We start from the raw sequence: 18,626 nt of genomic DNA, 5'->3' as shown, positions 1-18,626 counted from the left end.
GTAGAGTCTTCCAAGGTCCTATCAGTTCGATCAGCCACAGTTGGGCACACTATACATGGATTCCAACAGAGTGACACCATTTTGGTCCTCTTTAAGTACAAAGGAAGACAATCAGTCCTCACCCCAAGGTGAGTTATTTATCCAGCACACTATGTTTTTAGAAATGTGCAATATTTTTTAAAATATTCAGATTAGATCCTGAGCATAAAATAAAGATGTAAAAACAGTGAAAGGTATTATAGAAGATTTTGGAACATGTAATCCCTAACAGGCATCTTTTCCATTTCCCACTTCCTAAGGAAGTGTCTGAAGTTAGCTGTGTAGGAATGAGCAGATGTTTGCTCCACCACAGGAAGCTGATAGTACACCTAGCTAACAGAATGGGGACTGGCACGTACAGAAAGCCTCTGATGATGCTTTCTTCTTAATTGTAGCTAGTACAGTGCTCGGCACTTCATAAATGCTTAATAAATGCTTGGTGGCTGAATGGAGTAAATATAAAATGCTGTTTGGCATTCAAAGCACTTCCTAACCTAGCCCTCTCTTCCTTACTAGTCTTCTTGCACCTTATGTGCTCATGTATTCTTTGATTTGGTGACACTGACATCCTGGATGTTTGATGAACAAGATACTCTACCTTAGTTTGGGGAGTTCTCTCTGGCTGCCCCCAAGCCTAGAGCACTTGTCCTCCTCTGCTCTGACTGCTGATTTTCCTGGCTTCCTTGAAGTCCCAACTAAATTCTCACCTTCTACCAAAAGCCTTTCCCAACTCCTCTTAATTCCGGTACTTTCTTTCTGTTTACTATTTCTTTTTTTGATTTATTGATTAATTGATAGGAATTAAAGTGACTAATTGATATATTGCTTTATGTATATATATATTACATATTATTTATTATATTATGTAACAAAACATATATATTACAGACATATGTTTGCATGTTGTCTTCTTCATTAGACTGTAAGTTCCTTGAGGGCAGGGATTGCCTTGCCTCTTTTTGTATCCCCAGTACTTAGGACAGTACCTGGAATTTAGTAGGCACTGAATAAACGTTGACTGACTGAATGACTGAATGAATGTAATGGAAGTACAATGAGGAGACATTGGAGCATATGTAGACATTTTGTAGCTATATCTGGGCTGTTAACCATGTGGTTAGGAGAAGTGCTTTTTATTGGCTATGTAACAAGAACTGGGGGGTTGGTGGTGGTGGGGGGGGGGCTAAGAAAAGGCACTAACAGCCCCAAACTCAGTCATTCTTTTCAGTTGCTGTCTCTTGGTTTGACTCCTTCACTACTGTTATGTGGTGAGAGACAATACTATAAGGGGTGATATCTTGCTCTTTATCCTCTGTGAGACTAGGGGTTGTTGTTCAATTGTGACTATCTCTTCATGACCACATGGACCACATCACACCAATATTGTCCATGGGGTTTTCTTGGCAAAGCTACTAGAGTAGTTTGCCATTTCCTTCTCCTTCAGATTAAGATCAAACAGGGGTTAAGTGACTTGTCCAGGGTCACACATAGAGATTTGAATTCAGGTCTTCCTGATCACTTCACTGTTACTACCCTTGTGATTGAGAAACTGATTAAACAATTATGTCAATGGCTAATTGTTAAAAAAAAAAAGTAACCCAGCCCTAAGCCATTTAGCTGCCAAGTGGCCCCATAAAAACAGGCTTTGGTACTTTCTTGCCTTGGTGATTCTTCTTTTCAGAAACAGATTAAGCTAGAGGCTATGGCCTAGAAAGTTTTGAAAAGTCAGGAGAGCAAGCCCCAGAGTCTAGGAATTCAAGTCCTTGCTGACATTTGCAGGCAGCCCAAAGCATGCCCTGAGTACCAAGAAGGAACTTTAGGGAATGATTTTCAGGAGCTAGTCCAATGGTAGATGAGAGTAGGACTTATCTGGTAGCAATTCCACCTTTGGATGTGAATTTGGGAGGTTCAGTGTCACACAGGAACTATGCTAAGTTTGAGCCCAGCCTTCCCAGTGACTGAAGTGGAAAAGGGAGAGGGAGATCTTATTTTTCCTTTTGTTCTTGTTAAAGCTTTGAAATAAATATTTCTTTGTAAAAGATAATGGATATTAAGTGATTAAATGGAACTGAGGCTTTAGACAGGTGCAGCTACCTAACAGTGTGGAGGGGGTCATGGCAGAGATCACAACAAATGGAGACTTGAATCAGTGGCATTAGATAAAAGATACCCCAAGCCCTCAGGGTGCTTGCTGAAACTTTGAGGGGAAAATGCAATTAGCCTGGCTCTGGGATGATAGCTGGATTGATACACTGATATTAAGGAAGAAAATAAATGATGATTGGATCATTTTTTGCATTTGCTAGAGAAAGCAAAACTGATTGAGAGCTGAAATACACTCGTAAAAAAATGATCTACCCAACAAAGAAAAATCTATTTCAAGTTTTATTGTTGTTTAGTTGTTTTTGAGTTGTGTCTGATTTTTCATTCCCCATTTGGGGTTTTCTTGGTAAATATACTGGATTAGTTTGTCATTTCCTTCTCCAGCTCATTTTACAGATGAGGAAACTGAGGTAAACAGGGATAAGTGACTTGCACAGGGTCATACAGCTAGTAAGTGTCTGAGGCCAAATTTGAACTCAGAAAGATGGATGTTCATGACTTCGGGGCCAACATTTTATCCACTGTGCCATCTAGCTGCCTGACTTTGACAAGCCATAGTATAACTTCTCAGGAGGGCAAAGACCATTATTATTAAAGAATCCATTGGTAAAAATGAAAAGATGGACACCATGACTCTACTCTGTCCGGTAATGGCAAACATCCCTGTAGTACCAGCATATATGAATAAATGATATAACATTGGTTAAGTGTTTTCTGTATGCATAGCACTACATTAAGCATTGGGGATACAAATAGAAAACTAGACAGTTTGCTCTCATTTGGGAGAGTTTTAGTGAAGATAACAACTTGGGGAGGTTTCAGCTATAGGTCAGATGGGAAATACAGAGACCCAACTCTGTTCAAGATATGGCGGCATATAGTAAATTGCACATTGGGATTTAATATCTGAACACTTTAACCATCCGTGCTCCTTATGCAGAAACTTATAGGAACATAAAAAGCAAAAGGAAGCCATGAATATAACAGGGGCAATGGCTCCTTCAATATAACAGTAGATCTAGAGAAGTCTGAGTTCAGTGATTTATAATATAAGTACATGAAAAATGAAGAGATTGAAAAAGATCAGCAAAAGAATAGGCTTTTTTTTTTGTTCTAAATTTCTCTTTGTAAGAGAAACACAAATTAAAACAACTCTGAGGCACAATCTCACACCTATCAGAGGGGCCAATATGCCAAAAAAGAAAAATGGTAAATAGTGTAGGGGATTTGAGAAAATTGGAACACCAATACATTATTGGTGGAGTTGTGATCTGAGCCAACCATTCTGGAGAGTAATTCAGAACTATGCTCAAAGGACTTTAAAACCTTGCATTCTCTTTAATCTACAAATCATTATTAGACCTCTATCCCAAAGAGATTTTTAAAAAGGGAAAAGGACCTATTCATACAAAAATATTTATAGCTGCTCTTTTTTTGTGGTAGCAAAGACCTGGAAATTATGGGGTTGTCCCTTAGTTGAGGAATGGCTGAACAAGTTGTAGTACAGGTTTATGATGACAAGCAGGGTGATTTCAGAAAAATATAGAAAGACTTACATGAACTAATGCAATATGAAATGAGTAGAACCAGAAGAACACTGTATATAATAGCAATATTTTTGATGAACAACCGTAAACAACCTAGTAATTCTCAGCAATGCAGTGATCTAAGAAAATCCCAGAGATTCATGATAAAAAATACCATCTGCCCTCCAAGAAAGAACCATTGGAGTCTGAATGCTGACTTAAATATACTATATTTTACTTCTTTTTTTCTTCTTTTGAGATCTCTTCCATAAAATGACTAATATGGAAAAATGTTTTACATTTTACATTTTTTATACATGTAAAATCTATCTATATCAGATTGTTTACTATCTCAGGGAAGGGAGAAGGGTGGGGAAAGAGTGAGAGAGGAAGGATGGGAATAAGGGAGAGAATTTGGAACTCAAAATTTAAAAGAATAAATTTTTAAAAATTGTTTTTATAAGAAAGTGGGGGTAAAATACAATATTATTAAAAAAAGAGTTGGCATTTTTTTCCTTGTAAAGGTGATATGGGATGTGCCAACAAAGCAATCTATAAAGTCTAATGAACTTTTTTTGTGTTGGTTTGGAATATTTCCCTTTTGTGATGGGATAGCTAAAAACCATATGAAAGAAGTATTAGTCACTACTATCATCCTAGAATCTGGTCCTTCTTATTCATTGTTTATAGAGGTGATGTTTTCTCTGAGAATGGGAAAAGGTGAATGCTAGTTGACTTCTAGACTTCAAACAAAAGAAATAAAGGGTAGCAGTACACCATGCTAAGAAATTGAGACATTCTAGACTGCCTGCTAAACAGCCAGTTAGTTGTTTTTCAGACATTTTTAGTTATGTCCAATTCTTAGCAATTTGGCTTTGGCTCATTTTACAGATAAGGAAACTGAGGCAAACAGGATTAAGCAACTTGCCCAGGGTCACATAGCTAGTCTCTGAGCAGTAAGTAATTTTCAGTATTGTCATCCTAGAATATATTCTTTCTTCATCTCTCCCTATTAAAATTCCTTTCTTCCTTCAATATTCAGCTCAGGTACCACTTAAATTCTTTCCTGATCATCCCCCACTCTCTCTTTCCTGCTGAAAGTGATTTCTTCTAAGTCAATTTTTTCTAGAGCACTTTATCCAGGTCTCTTTCTGTTTTCACAATGTGCTCATCTGTATATGTTATTAGGCCCTGCCTAGAGATTATAGATACCCTGAGGGCAAAAGGCTATGACATTTGTTCATCTCTGTATCCTCAGCAATTAGATCAGTGCCTTGCACATGGTAGGTACTTAAACAATTCTTGTTGTTTGTTAAATGATGAAAAAAGATGTGTTCCTCCTAAAACTGAAAATCTTCAAGAACTACTGGTAAGATGATCTTCATCAGGCTATGTAAACTGGAATAGCTACAGCAGTAGACAATTGAATAATGGCCCCTTCCTCCTTTAAGAGAGAAGGGCATGGAAACAGGAGGAGAGCCCTAGATAGAATCCTAACCTTAGTAAAGGGAAAGGGATGAAGCAACAGCTGCTGTGGTTGTCCAAATAAACTGTATTTTCCCTGTTTAACTTCACAGTTGCAAACATTAAGAAGGGACTGGGTGGGTGAGGAGAGAGGGAGTGGAGCAGGTTGCTCCCAGATTTATATCTACATATGATTATGGCAATCTAACTTTATTAGATTAAAAAATCCTTGAGGACAAGGTGTGTCACTTGTTTATCTTCCATAAAGCACCCAAAGTAGCATGCCATTTATCCCTGAAATCAGACATTCATTTAATTTGTTAGCTTAATAAATCTGCAATAATAACCTATTGAAGACACTAAAATGAGTCATTAACTAGTAATCTGCCACCATCAACATTTGCAGTTGCTGTATCCTTTGTTGTTCAGTCTTTCAGTAATGTCTGACTATTTGTGACCCTATTTGGGGTTTTCTTGGCAAAGACATTGGAGTGGTTTGTCATTCCATTTTCAGCTCATCTTACAGGTGAGGAAACTGAGGCAAAAGAGGTTAAATGACTTACCCAGGGTCATGCAGCTAAGGCTGGATTTGAATTACAGTTCTCCCCCCCCCCCCCTTTTTAACACTAATTACTATTCACTATTAGATAAGCAGCTAAGTGGCAGAGAGTCAACTTAACCTCATTTGCCTCAGTTTCCTCACCTAAAAAATAAGCTAGAGTATGCAATGGCAAGACGTTCCATTATCTTCACCAAGAAAACCCCAAAAGGAGTCATGAAGAGTTAGTTGGACATGACTGAACAATAACAAAACTACTAGATACAGAAAAAAGGAATATTTAGGGTACAACTTTGGAAAGGGCAAACTTTTCCCTAATAGGGCAGAGATATTGCTGGCACTTTGCAATAATTTTATTGTGACACCATGGACCATTATTATTAATCACACCCTGAATTCCAAATATCTAGCCTGGGCTAACCATGCTACTAAATCTCTCACTGTTTGGAAAACTGGTGGTTTTATTAAGGATAGTGAGGAAAGAATGTTGGCAATGTCTACTGGATTTAGGGGTTCGTTTTTCTAATATTCTGCATTGGGTGCCAGATGCTGAAGGGAAAGAGAGGACTGAATCACAGAATAAAATGGCATTTGCCCATTTGAGTGGGAGAGAGTTGTTGTATTGGGTTCTAACATAGTGGAGAGTACAGAGTAGGCAAAAGGGGTGTAAATAGGATGGCCACTTGGTTAATAATTGGCAGATGAAGAAGCAGCAAGAAAAAAGCATTTTACCTGTTATCAGAAAAGCTTTGATTTGAATGTCAACTTAAACACATATGGGCAAGTAATTTGATTTCTCTGAGGACCAGTTTGCCTTATCCGTAAAAGGGGGATTATGATACTTGTCTTGTTTATTGTGGGGAAGGTAAAAATGCTACATGAATATGAGCTCTGCCCAGCTCCCTTTTCTTTTTGGATTTAGTTGTGGACTTTGATTGGTATAAGGAATTCCAGGTGAGGAATTGATAGAGCCCCAGTACAGCAACTCTTGTAATTCCTGGTCTTTAGAGAGTTGTCTTGGAGAACTGAAAGATTAAGTGATTTTTGATGGGAAAACCATTAAACTGTTGGCAGTGGTGGTAGAAATCTGTAAAAGAAGAAAAAAGAAATAATGTCTGATTATGGATGGTAGAAAGTACTCAGTAGATATATGAAAAGAAGGACCCTCTAAAAATGTATTCTAACAGAAAGAGCTCTCTGATTACAGAAAAGTTCTCCAGACTACACCTCCCAGGCAAACACATCTCTTTGATCATGTGATTCAAGCACCACTATGGCTTCTTATTGCTTATAAGATAAAATGTAAATTTTGTTTAGCTTTTTAAGACTTACATGACCTGGCCTAAAACTCTCTTTCCAGCCTTGCTGGATATTACTTCCCCTCCTACACTCTGCTTTATAGTCAAACTGTTCTTTCTGTTTCGCACATGATCCTCTATCTTTGTTTGCACTGACCAACCCAATTGCCTAGAATTCTCTCCTTCAGTTCCTCTCTTTTAATTTCGTTCATTAATTAATTAATTCATTCATTCATTCATTTCCTTACTTTCCATCTTAGAATCAATAATATGTATTGGTTCCAAGGCAGAAGAGTGATAAGGGCTAGGGAATAGAGGTTAAAGTGATTTGCCTAGAAAGTGTCTGAGGCCCAATTTGAACCCAGGACCACCCATCTCTGGAATTGGCTTTCAATCCATTAAGCCCCCTAGCTGCCCGAACCCCCCAGTTCTCTCTTTTAAAACAGTTCAAACATCTTCTTCTACATACTTTCTTGAGACCTGTCAACCTTGCCTCCCCCTCCCCAATGCTAGTACCTTTCTCCCTAAACTATCTAGAAGATATTTTTCAACTATTTGGCCTAGAATTATGTTTATTCCCTTGACATTTACAGGTATTTATGTATTATGCACTGGTTTCCCCCATTCAATATAAATTTCTAGATTGGTTCATTCTTGTATCTCCAGTGCCTACCACAGTGCCAGCAGGCACATGTTAGGCTTTCCGTAAATACTTTTTGACTTTTAAGAAAAGAAAGAACACTAAGGGGGTGAGATGGACTGAAGAGGTGAGGGCTATGTTTGGTTGGTTGGGATAGGAACTGGGCAGTTGCAGGGAAATGAAACAAAGGAAAAAGGTGAATTTAGAAGCAAGTGAGGAGGGAAGGGGAAAACACAAATGTCCATAGTGGGCAGACATTAGATGGTAAGAGGACACAGGACTACATTATCTGGGGACTGTTGGACTGTGAAGGTGAAGGGAGAGATAGTCAGGCTTAGGACGGTAGAAGGCACCTAATAAGGGCAGGTAGGTGACTCAGTGGATAGGGAGCCAAGCCTGAAGAAGGTCCTGGTCTCAAATTTAACCTGAGCAACTTCCTAGCTGTGTGACCCTGGGCAAGTCACTTATCCCCAACTATCCATCCTTTGCAGTTCTTCTACCTTGGGACCCATACTTAGTGTCGATTCTAAGACAGAAGGGAAGGTTTGTTTTTTTTTTAAGTCACCTAGTTTAAAGCTCTTACTTTGTAGATAAGGAAGCTGACCACTCACCCAAGGTCACACAGAAAGTTAAGTGCCCTAGCTGAGATTCGAACTCATGTCCTTGATCACGGTGTTGGGTGTGGGGAGGGACATACAAGCTTTGTCCTTTTCCCTCTTGGTTGAGCTGGTGAGGGGCCCCTAAGTCCCAAACCTAAACCGCTTTCGGAATCCGAGAGTATCCCTCTCGGGTTGCCCTTGCCCTGTCTTGAGGTTGGCTTTGACTCAGGAGAGGGGCTAGGTCAGGCCAGGTGGAGTGAGGAGAGGGCGGGGGTCAAAGCTGCGAGCGTTGGGAGTCTCGGGGTATGGGGGGGGCGGCCTGGGGAGCTTTTCCTACTCAGTTGGTGCTGGGGCCGCCTCTTCTCCTGCAGGGAGGCATTGGCAGAAGGACAGGGAGGAGCCAGAGCCGGGAGGTGCAGCTGCTAGTGCTGCTGCCGCTGCTACTTTCCCCAATCTCCCTGCTTTGGGCAGTTACCACGGATCTGCCCTCTGCTTCCCACTCCTGCTGCTTCCCACTCCAGGATTCCTAGCTGTCTCCCTCCCTTCCGACATGCTCCTGATCCTGGGACTCTGCTTGGGGCTTCCCCTCTGTGGCGGGCAGCAGGAGCCCCTAGCGCTGGCCGAGGAGCTGGAAGAGGCGCTATGGTGGGGTGACCAAGTAAGTGCGGGGATTTTGTTGGGGTGGGGAGGACCAAGTGGGGACCAAGGACGATTAGTCTTGTCCTGAGCAGGACAGTTTATTCCGCAGTCCCGCCCTTTGTGTAACTTTCTCAGAAATCCAAATGCAGGTCCTTCAGCTTTGCCTTTACCTATTCCCCGGGGCTCTAACCTGGGGAGTTTGCTGAATCCGCTGGTCAGGTGTGTCGTGCGTGCTGGGATGTCTCTGAACTTTTTCCAGTCTCTCCAGGGAGGATCCCTCTCTGCGCCTCCTCCCCATCCTCCATTTCTGTACGGAACTCCAAGTTCAGGAGAGCCCCCAAATTGCTTCTTGGCCCAACTCACCTGCCAGGGTCGTGGCAGTTTTTAAACCCCAAATAATGATTCTGGAGTAAGAGAAATCCTTCATTATATTCTAAGATGTGGCTTCTTATTTGATGCATTGGAGGCTAGGCTCGTCTGATCGCTCCCATGTAAGGCTCTGAGAAATATCTCCAACCTCTTCCCAACCCCCGTCCTTAATTTTTCCCATCTGAAAAGTGGGGAAAACATAACACCCATTCATTAGGGTTGTGAAAAACTTTGTCTGTCAAACTACACCAGATAGCTACACCTAGAATAAGAATCAAGAGACTTGGGGTCTTGTATTTGCGCTATGATTTTGTTGTTAACTAAGTGAATTTAAGTTAAGTTGTGTGATTTTGAGCAAGTCTCTCAACCTCTGTTTAGTTTCCTCAGTCTTTAAAATGAGGAGGTTAGAATAGATGATTTCTACAGTCATTTTCCAACTTTAACAGTTCATAACTTGGAACAATAAGCATTTGGTCCCAATGCTTCTTAGGTCTAATATTTAACAGATACAATATAGATTTAATACTTAACAGATGACTTTTTGAGTGTTTTCTTAAAATAATTTTTATTGATATGTTTTATTTTACAACACCTACATTTCCCAATGTATCCCTCCCTCTTCCTGTCCCAGAGGGCCATCCTTTATAATAAAACATTTTAAAGAGAAACCAAACCAAAATAAAACAAAAAAAAATTCAGCCAAATTAATAAACCTACTAAAAAAGTTTTATAATATATACAGTGTTTCTTATACAGTGAATTCCCTACCTCTGAAGAGAAGCCAGAAGTATCTTCTCATATCTTTGGGGCCAAACTTGGATATTATGATTTCAAAGCATTCAGTTTCTATCGCTTGGTGTTATTTTTTTCCATTTTCATTGTTATAGTCATTGTATATATTTTTTCCTGGGTCTGCTTATTTTACTTTGTATTGGTTAATATAATTCCTTCCTTGCTTCTCTGAATTCTTCATATTCATCATATCTTATATAATTCCTTCCCTCTCTGGAGAGAGATAGAGAAGGAATGAGCATTTGTTTGGAGACCTACTATGTGCTTGGTGCTATCCTAAGCATTTAAAAAAAAAACCCTTTCTTTCTGTCTTAGAATCTTATTGGTTCCAAGGCAGAAGAGTGATAAGGATTAGGTGACTGGGACTAAGTGACTTGTCTAGGATCACACAACTAGGAAGTGTCTGAGGTCAAGTTTGAATTTAGGACTTCCCATCTCCAGACCTAGCTTTGTATCCATGAGGCACCTTGCTGCTCTGATCTAAGCATTTCTTACAAATATTATCTATTTGAACCTCACAATAACCTTGCAAGGTAGATGCTATTGTTTTTTCCATTTTACAGTTGAGAAAACTGAGGCAAACAGAGATTAAGTGATTTGGCCAGGGTCATATAATGAGGAAGAGTCTGAGGTCAGATTTGAATTCAGGACTTCCTGACTGCATGCCCAGTGCTCTCTCCTTTTTAGGGAGATTGCCTGCGATTACATTTTTCTACCATAATTAGTTTAACCATTCCTTGTCAAATGACCATCTACTCTGTTTTCAGTTCTTTATTACTACAAAAAGTTCTGCTATAAATAGTTTCATGTATATGAGACAATTCTCTTTTCCACTAACCTCATTGGGGGTATTGCATCTAGCATCAGAAGTTCTGGGTCAAAGGGTACAGGCATTTAATTCACTTTTATTGCTTAATTGTTTTTCAGAATGGTTGGGCCAGTTCAACAATGCACTATTGTGCTTGTCTTTCTGTTTTTCTTTTTTCCTTGACTTTCAATAAATCCGCCAACACTGGCTATTCTAATCTTTTGTCAAATGTGATATTTTATGATATAATATCTTCAGTTTTTTTATGTGTAAAAAGGAAGCCTTCATTGGATACAGCTGCCAGCATAGTAAAAATAATTTTTTGCAATTATAAGATCATCAATAATAATGAATAAGATGAAGGATGTAAAAGTTCTTTGAAAAGCATAAAGCATTATTTGAATATAAATATAAAATATTATATACATATGGATATTAAAACAAGTTATGCCACACTAAGGGTCATCAACAGTTACATTTTGGAAAAAAATACAGAGATTTTCCTTGTATTCCATAGTCGATGACAGAAGAGAAAATCTGTTGGGCATCATGTTGGAGGTCTTTATATTACATTTGCTCAATGGATGTCCTAATCTTTAAAGGATAAATAACACTACATGCAATTCCTAGGGGTATGAGGAGAATACTTCTGGGTGGGGGGAGGAGAGACAGAGACAGGGAGGGAGAGAGACAGAGACACAGAGAAAGATTAATGGAAAAGTTGCAATAGAAGGAGTGGACCTCTGGAAATTATAATACTCCCTAAAGAGCTCTGAGTAGTAGTGTTTTTCTAGTCTGGGTGTGGGAATGTTGAGAAATCTGGGATGATAAGCTAGTTTAAGTACACCCCCCTCCCCCCAATATTCTCAAAGCTTTGGAATCTAACACATGGTAATTTTCATTCTTAATGAAAATTTCATTCTCTCCAAAGTTCTGCTGGATTGTTATTGTGCTTCTGAGTCCCACCAATTCCTCTTGCAAAGCTCCTCAGCAGGAAGTCAGAAATATTTTGGTATTAGAGGGGTGGCATGTCATAGTGGAAAAACTGGGCTCTCTCTCCAATTTCATCACTCACTTGCTATTTGACAGTAGGCAAATTATAGAGTCACTTTGTTTCTTGTTATTGTTTTCCCAAAGGCACAAAAGTGAATAGTAATTTTCTATGGGCAAATTAATGATGTATCCTTCTTATCTCCCCAGAAATGATCTGAAATTCTAACCTAAAAATGTATCTTCTCCCAAAGAAAAATAGTTAACTGCTAAACAACCTGTAGAAATATTATGCCAGCTGAAGAAAAAATTTTGCATGGTTGATGTGTAATTACTCAAATTGGAATATGTCCAGACCACTGTGGCTGTATTCTTTCTTGACACAGATGATAGATGACAACTTCAGTGGGCCAGTAATCTCTAGTCCTTGGTTAGGTTTCAAATTTGAAACAACTCTATTTGGGAACTCCCACCATGTTGGGTCATGAACTCTCTCAGGAGGAATGCTAACCACTAGGTTATTATATAGTCATACAATTATAGAATCTCAAGGTTAGGAAGATCACTGGAGTTCATTCAGTCTAACTCATACATGGACAAGAATGCCCTATCCAATCCCTATCCCCTATGCAGTTTTCCTCTATGGGACCACACCCAAGTTTTGGAGGTGATAAATCTTTCTCCCTCTTTTCCTTCCTTCCTTCCTTCCTTCCTTCCTTCCTTCCTTCCTTCCTTCCTTCCTTCCTTCCTTCCTTCCTTCCTTCCTTCCTTCCTTCCTTCCTTCCTTCCTTCCTTCCTTCCTTCCTTCCTTCCTTCCTTCCTCTCCCTCTGTCCATCCCCCTTTCTCTCTATCTCTTCCTCAGTCTCTTTCTCTCATTCTCCCTCTCTCCCTCCTTCCCTCCCTCCCTCTGTCTCCTATGTTACTGCCTGAGCTCTGATCCATGAGAGGGAAAAACTTGGTCATTCAGGCATTCATAGAGATTGAGGTGTCAGTAGGCAGCAGGCACACAACTGATTGGAAAACAATCCTTTATGTGTAGTCATTGTGGTTGCCATTGTCTTAGACTCTTAGAACCAGAGGGACCTTAGAGATCATCCAGTCTAAATCCTTTGAAAATGAGGCGTCTGAAGTCTTTCCTACCAGCAATTAGGCAGGATTGGTAAAGCAGGATGTGGTGTTTGGGAAGAGCTTTGAATGAAATTTCAGATTCTAAAAGTGGTGGTGAGGAGTGGATACATTTAAGGTACGTGGAGAAGCCTATGGTGAAAAATCAAGAAGGGAGATAGTATATTGTGTAGGATGAACAACAGGAAGGCAGGCTGGCAATACTGAAGAGTTTGAATGGGATTAATATATTATACTACTGGGAAAGTAAATTGGAGACAGGCTGATAATAGCTTGAAATGCCAAAGAGGGTAACAGGGAGCCAGTAGACTTATTAAACAGAGGAGAGACCTGGGCAGACCTATCTATGCTTTAAGATGATCTCTTTGGCAGCTCCTTGGAAAATGTGTGTGCTTGGTTTGTGTACTTGAGGCAGGGTGACTGATCAGAAGGTTTGCAGTCATCCCTGATGGTCTCAATGAGGGAGGTGCTTGAATGCAGCAGATGGAATGAGTCTGAAAAATGTGGAGGTAGAGTTTGAGAAGACTCAGCGAGTTGAGCAGATATGTCTGAATGAGGGGCTCAGGATGACTCCTTTAAGCCAAGCTCTCCTTGACCACAGTGAACTTCTCTTCCAGTGAATTTGTTGTCATCTGACACATGATTTATGGTCTTATAAAGGAACCTTTTCTTTGCTGATCTCCCATCTGAAGACACATCCACAGCTATTGTGGATCATTTCCAGGTCCAGTTAGGGTGGTTTGCCCAAATAGCTTAATGAATCCTACCCATCTGACCAAACACAGTCCTCTCTTTTTCATTGTACTGGAAGGACATAAAAATGAAGTATAGGGGATAGACTACTAGTCCTGGAGACAGTAAGACCTGGGTCCTAATCCTGCCTCTGACATATACTTGGCCATGTGACCCTGGGTAAATTTCTTAACTTCTTAGTGCTATGGGGGACTGGACTATACATTGTAGAGTAAGTGACCAGGTCTATTTACCAAGCAGTGGTAGAGGGATTTTCCTCACCCAGGAGATTCCTTTATAAAAAGTGAAATCACAGGTCAAGTCGTATCCTTATCTTTTCCATTAATCTGCAAAGTACTAATGCATGTCATTCCTCATTTTCTTGTCTGGACTAAACATGATCTCTGCCATCTTGTTGGAGGACTGATGAGTAGAAGCAATGGGAAATTACTCACTAGAATGTTTCTTTTAAGATCTGTAATTTTGTTTGTGTGGGTATATCTTCTACCAACCCAGTGGAAAGACCATGATAATCTTGTGTCCACCAGCTTGGTATGGAGTCTCCCAAACCTAGTTTGGTTTGTCTTTAGATAACAGATGTCCTATGAGTCACAGATGTCTGTCACCAGCCTGACCTAGATGCCCATCTAGCTTGTTAGGAATTGTCAAAGCTTGGGCTGCACTGAGAGAACTTTGGGAAATCCAAAGTTACTACCATAATGCATTAGAGTAAGGATTTATCAGAGAAACTTGGTATCCCATGTAATATCTCTGGGTTTTTGCAATGACCTGACTTCATTTATGGCTCTTAGAATCTTTTCATTCCCTAAGGGCCATTTCCAGGGCCACTTACTCTGGCCTTTCTCATCTTCCTGAGTTCAAATCCAGCCTCTGATACTTACTAGCTGGGTGATCTTGGGCAAGTCAATTAACCCTTTTTTTGCCACAGTTTCTCTATCTGAAAATGAGCTTGAGAAGAAAATGGCAAATGCTGCTCCAGCATCTGCCATGAAAACACAAATGGGGTCACAAAGAGTCAGACAGCTGAAAATGACTGAACAACAATAAAAGGAGAGCTCCTTGAGGGACATTTTTTGTGTTTCTAGTACTTATCACTGTGCTTTGTGAATAGTAGGTATTTCCCGAATAATGCTTGTTCAATTTAAAAAATTGAATATTTACCTAGCAATAAAGAGATCGCCACCATTTGCATACCTGGTTTCAATGGGCACCAAGAATTTATGTATCAAGTCCATTAAAAAATTGTTAACCAGAACTTTACCTTTACAAGCAAATTTTGATTCTGTTTATTTTAAGTTTGGCCTGAAGTACAGCCATAATGATCTCCCAGAGAGACTTAGATAGTCATCTCAGAAGCAAAGAACCTACTTTTCTTGTTCTCTATGAAGTCTGTTTACCAGAAAAATATATTTTACAAAGGAGAGACTTCAAAGAAAATATTTTAGATCAATTAAGCTCCATGTAATTCCCATGGGGTGTTGGGCCCTCCTGTTCAACCAGAGAGAAATTTTAAGTGGTTCTGGCCTTTCCCGCAATTTCAAGGTAGAAAAACTTTATAGTTAAAAAGACGAGATGTCGGAACAAAACTGGATGAATAGCTGTTCCTTTGGTCTCTTGCAGGTGTTTAAAGAATGTTCACTGCTCCTACCCCATTCTGAAGATCCAAAATGACCATACTCCCTATAGTTCTCACAGAGCATCTGTATGGATGCAGTTTAAATACTTCATCTCTTTCCTTTCTTTATCTTGACCTGGGCTCCCCTCTCCTGAGATGGCTCCATGTTAACTTGCATAGCATTTTCCAACATAATGTTGACCTTTCACAGATAGGTTGTGGCATATGATACTGGACTTGCAGTCAGTGAGACCCAAGTTTGAATTTTGTCTCTCTTAACTAACTGTGTGATCCTGGCAAAGCCACTTACTCTCCCTAAGCCTCAGTTTTCCCATCTATAAAATGAGGCTACCAATAGCACCTTTCTGACAAGATTGTTGTGAATTCCAAACAAATGAATGTGGGCAATCTGACTGGTAAAACAAAAATACTATAAATATTACATATTTATAAATTTGTTAGTTATTGTTGTTGTCATCATTTTATTACAAAAATGTCTTATCACCAAGGTGACACAGTCAGAGAGTCTCAGAATTTCAGAACTGGAAGGGGCCTCCGAGGCTATATCGTCCAACTCATTCTTGAACAAGAATTTTTCTACCACATACCAGACAAGGGTCATCCAGCCCTTGCCCGAAGACCTCCTGAGGGGGAACTCCAAAGGCAGCCTATTCCACATTTGGCTAGCTTCAGTGGTCAGGAAGTTTTTTTTGAATCAAGCTTCTCTGTCATACTGTTTTATCCAGTATGTCCAACATTAACCCTGAAGGGACTACTAATGTTCCATATTCAGTAGCAATTGAAATAGAACATTGATGGTGGTAATAGTGGCCAGCATTTATATATCATTTTAAAGTTTGCAAAGCACTTTGCAGTTTTCTCATATAATTTTCATGACAACTGTTAGGGGTAGGTGTTATTTATAGTTTCCATTTTATCAATGAGGAAACTGAAGAAAACAGAGATTAAATGACTTGCCCAAGGCCACACTAGTAAGCTAATAAGTATTTGAAGCTGGATTTGAACTCTTCTAGACTGCAGACTCTGGGGTCTGTCCACAGCACTATCAGTATTGGCTCACATTTGTATATTTGTGGGAGGCAGCTGGGTACCTCAGTGGATTGAGAGCCAGCCCTAGAGATGGGAGGTCATGGGTTCAAATCTGGCCTCAGATACTTCCTAGCTGTATGACCTTGGGCAAGTCACTTAATCCCATTGTCTAACTCTTATGACTCTCCTACCTTAGAACGAATACATAGTACTGATTCTAAGTCAGAAGGTAAGAGTAATGATTGTTTTTTTTCCTTTTTTTTAAGTCAGAGTAGTATTAATTTCAAGGCAACAAAGAAATTAAATAATGTTCATCTTCAATGTTACATGTTGCCTTACAAGCTAAGTATTCATCTGGGTCTAAGTCTTTTTTCTGGTCCAGCTTTAGATAACAGCTCATTTAACTTCTGGCAACTAATATGGCATCCATATGGCACCCAAAGACAATGGAGAAGTATTCTGAATTTAAAAAGTGGTTTTTAAGAAAAGGATCAAAAACTAACCCATAAATATTAAGCATCTAATCAGTCATTTGTGATCATATTTCATACGTCTTTTTTTTTTTTTAAACTTTCAGCAGATTGGACACCGAGTCCCAAGACAGGTCAGACTACAACAGAGACTGGTACGTATATTCATTTGGCATTTGAAAAGCAGATTTCCTCCACTGTACTAATTCCTTTGAACTAGCCCCTGCCTTTGATTAAAGCTCCCTGAAAACATATAAAGAAGCAGATGAATTAATGCCAGAGTTTGATAGTATTAAGCTTTGAAAGCTGTTGTTGTTTTATAGAACTTTTAAAAAATAGATGTAAGCTTTCCCTTTTGGCAAAGGAACAGATCGCATCAGTGGGGAAGTAAGGACAAGGCACTTAAAAAATAATCTACTACATAGGATTTCAAAGGCTGTCTTGCAAACATATAACCAAATATGAAACTTTTTTCCTTTTAACATTTTCTCTTCAATCCCCTTCGGGGTTTAAAACAACAAAATCTTCTTAGTGAAGTAAACAAACAGAGCATCCACAGATGTAGGCTAAAGCTTCATGGGATGAAAGTTGGGTAAGAATTTGAGTGCATGCTGGAGGTTAACAGATTGGAAATTTGGGATAACCTCCAGCAATTCTAATAACTTATTCTGGACTCATCTCCTACTGGCTACTGTGTACTCAATGATAAATCATTTCAAAACACTGAGAAGTTCCATCAATCTCTAGGGCCTTTTTAAAAAAAATAAATTCTGGGAATGTCCAGTATGAGTCTCTTCTTTTTCCCTTAGGGAAAGATTTTCCCTATGATTGTCATTGCAAATATTATATTATGAGTTTTACCATTAAGTATTATTATTATTAGTACTTGTGAAAAGAAAAAAAAAAGAAGACATGATTCTCCTTGGGCCTCCCTTAGAATGAGGTAGTCAGAGCTACCTGACACCAGGAAGGTTGGCATTCCAGATATGAACTTTGGGGCTGGCTATTGTGAGAGTAAAAATGAATGAATACTCCAAGTATTTAAATTTATAGGATTTTAATAATAACAAAAGTGAGAGAGAAAGGGGTTAATTCATCCTAATGAGCAGAGCACAGAGCCCAAAGACCCACACCTGCAGTGCTTTACCGAGGCAAAAGCCTCCAAAGCCCAAAATTCAGCAAAATTTCATCCCCAAACATCAGGACGTCACATAAAAGGATGCTGGGTAAATGTAGTTCAGGTGCATCAAATTTTCTATTTGCACACTATCATTGGCGCTTATCTGACATTAACTTGCTTTCTCTTACTCTGTTAATCTATTATCATTAAAGGCCAAGGACTTAGTGTTTTCTTATGTCCTTCATAGCACCTAGCACAGTACTGGGTACTTAGACTAGAAACATCCTCTATTTTATGAGTGTCCCCCATTGTTGCTACACTTGCCAACCCCATAAGCTTTAGTAAATGGTTTTCATAAATCAGAGGTGGTGACATATGCTTATAATTCCTGCTGTTCAGGAGGCTGAGGCTGGAAGATCTGAGCTTCAGGGGTGTTAAAGCTCATTGGGTGTTCAACCAAAGTCTGTCATCAATTTGGTGAACCCTGGGATTGGTGGGCTATCATGTTGCCTAAGGAGGGGTGAACTAGCCCAAGTCAGAAAAGCAGAGCAAGTCAAGTCTTTCTTGCCTAAGCCTGTGAGTGATAACTGCATTTCTAGCTGGTGTGAGATAGGAAGACCCTGCAAGCAAACAAATCCCTTCCCAGTAGTCTCCTCAAATCGTGCT

General features: G+C 39.5%; 1 protein-coding gene across 2 annotated transcripts in view; it reads left to right on the top strand.

Annotated features, from left to right (window-relative positions):
• Positions 1 to 8,593: 8,593 nt before the first annotated feature.
• ITIH5 (inter-alpha-trypsin inhibitor heavy chain 5) overlaps positions 8,594 to 18,626 on the top strand; it is a 103,245-nt gene continuing 93,212 nt past the window's right edge. The window contains exons 1-2 of one of the 2 annotated variants that reach the window (XM_003342007.4): positions 8,594 to 8,886; positions 16,948 to 16,995. In XM_003342007.4, the coding sequence (XP_003342055.2) occupies positions 8,779 to 8,886; positions 16,948 to 16,995 (156 nt within the window). In that variant the 5' untranslated portion in view covers positions 8,594 to 8,778. The remainder of the gene's footprint in view (positions 8,887 to 16,947; positions 16,996 to 18,626) is intronic. The other variant, XM_056799434.1, reaches the window with a different exon arrangement.

The sequence above is a fragment of the Monodelphis domestica genome, chromosome 5 (genome assembly GCF_027887165.1).
Source record: "Monodelphis domestica isolate mMonDom1 chromosome 5, mMonDom1.pri, whole genome shotgun sequence".
Taxonomy (NCBI): domain Eukaryota; kingdom Metazoa; phylum Chordata; class Mammalia; order Didelphimorphia; family Didelphidae; genus Monodelphis; species Monodelphis domestica.
Note: the sequence above shows the minus strand (reverse complement) of the source record. Positions and strands in the feature narration are given on the sequence as shown.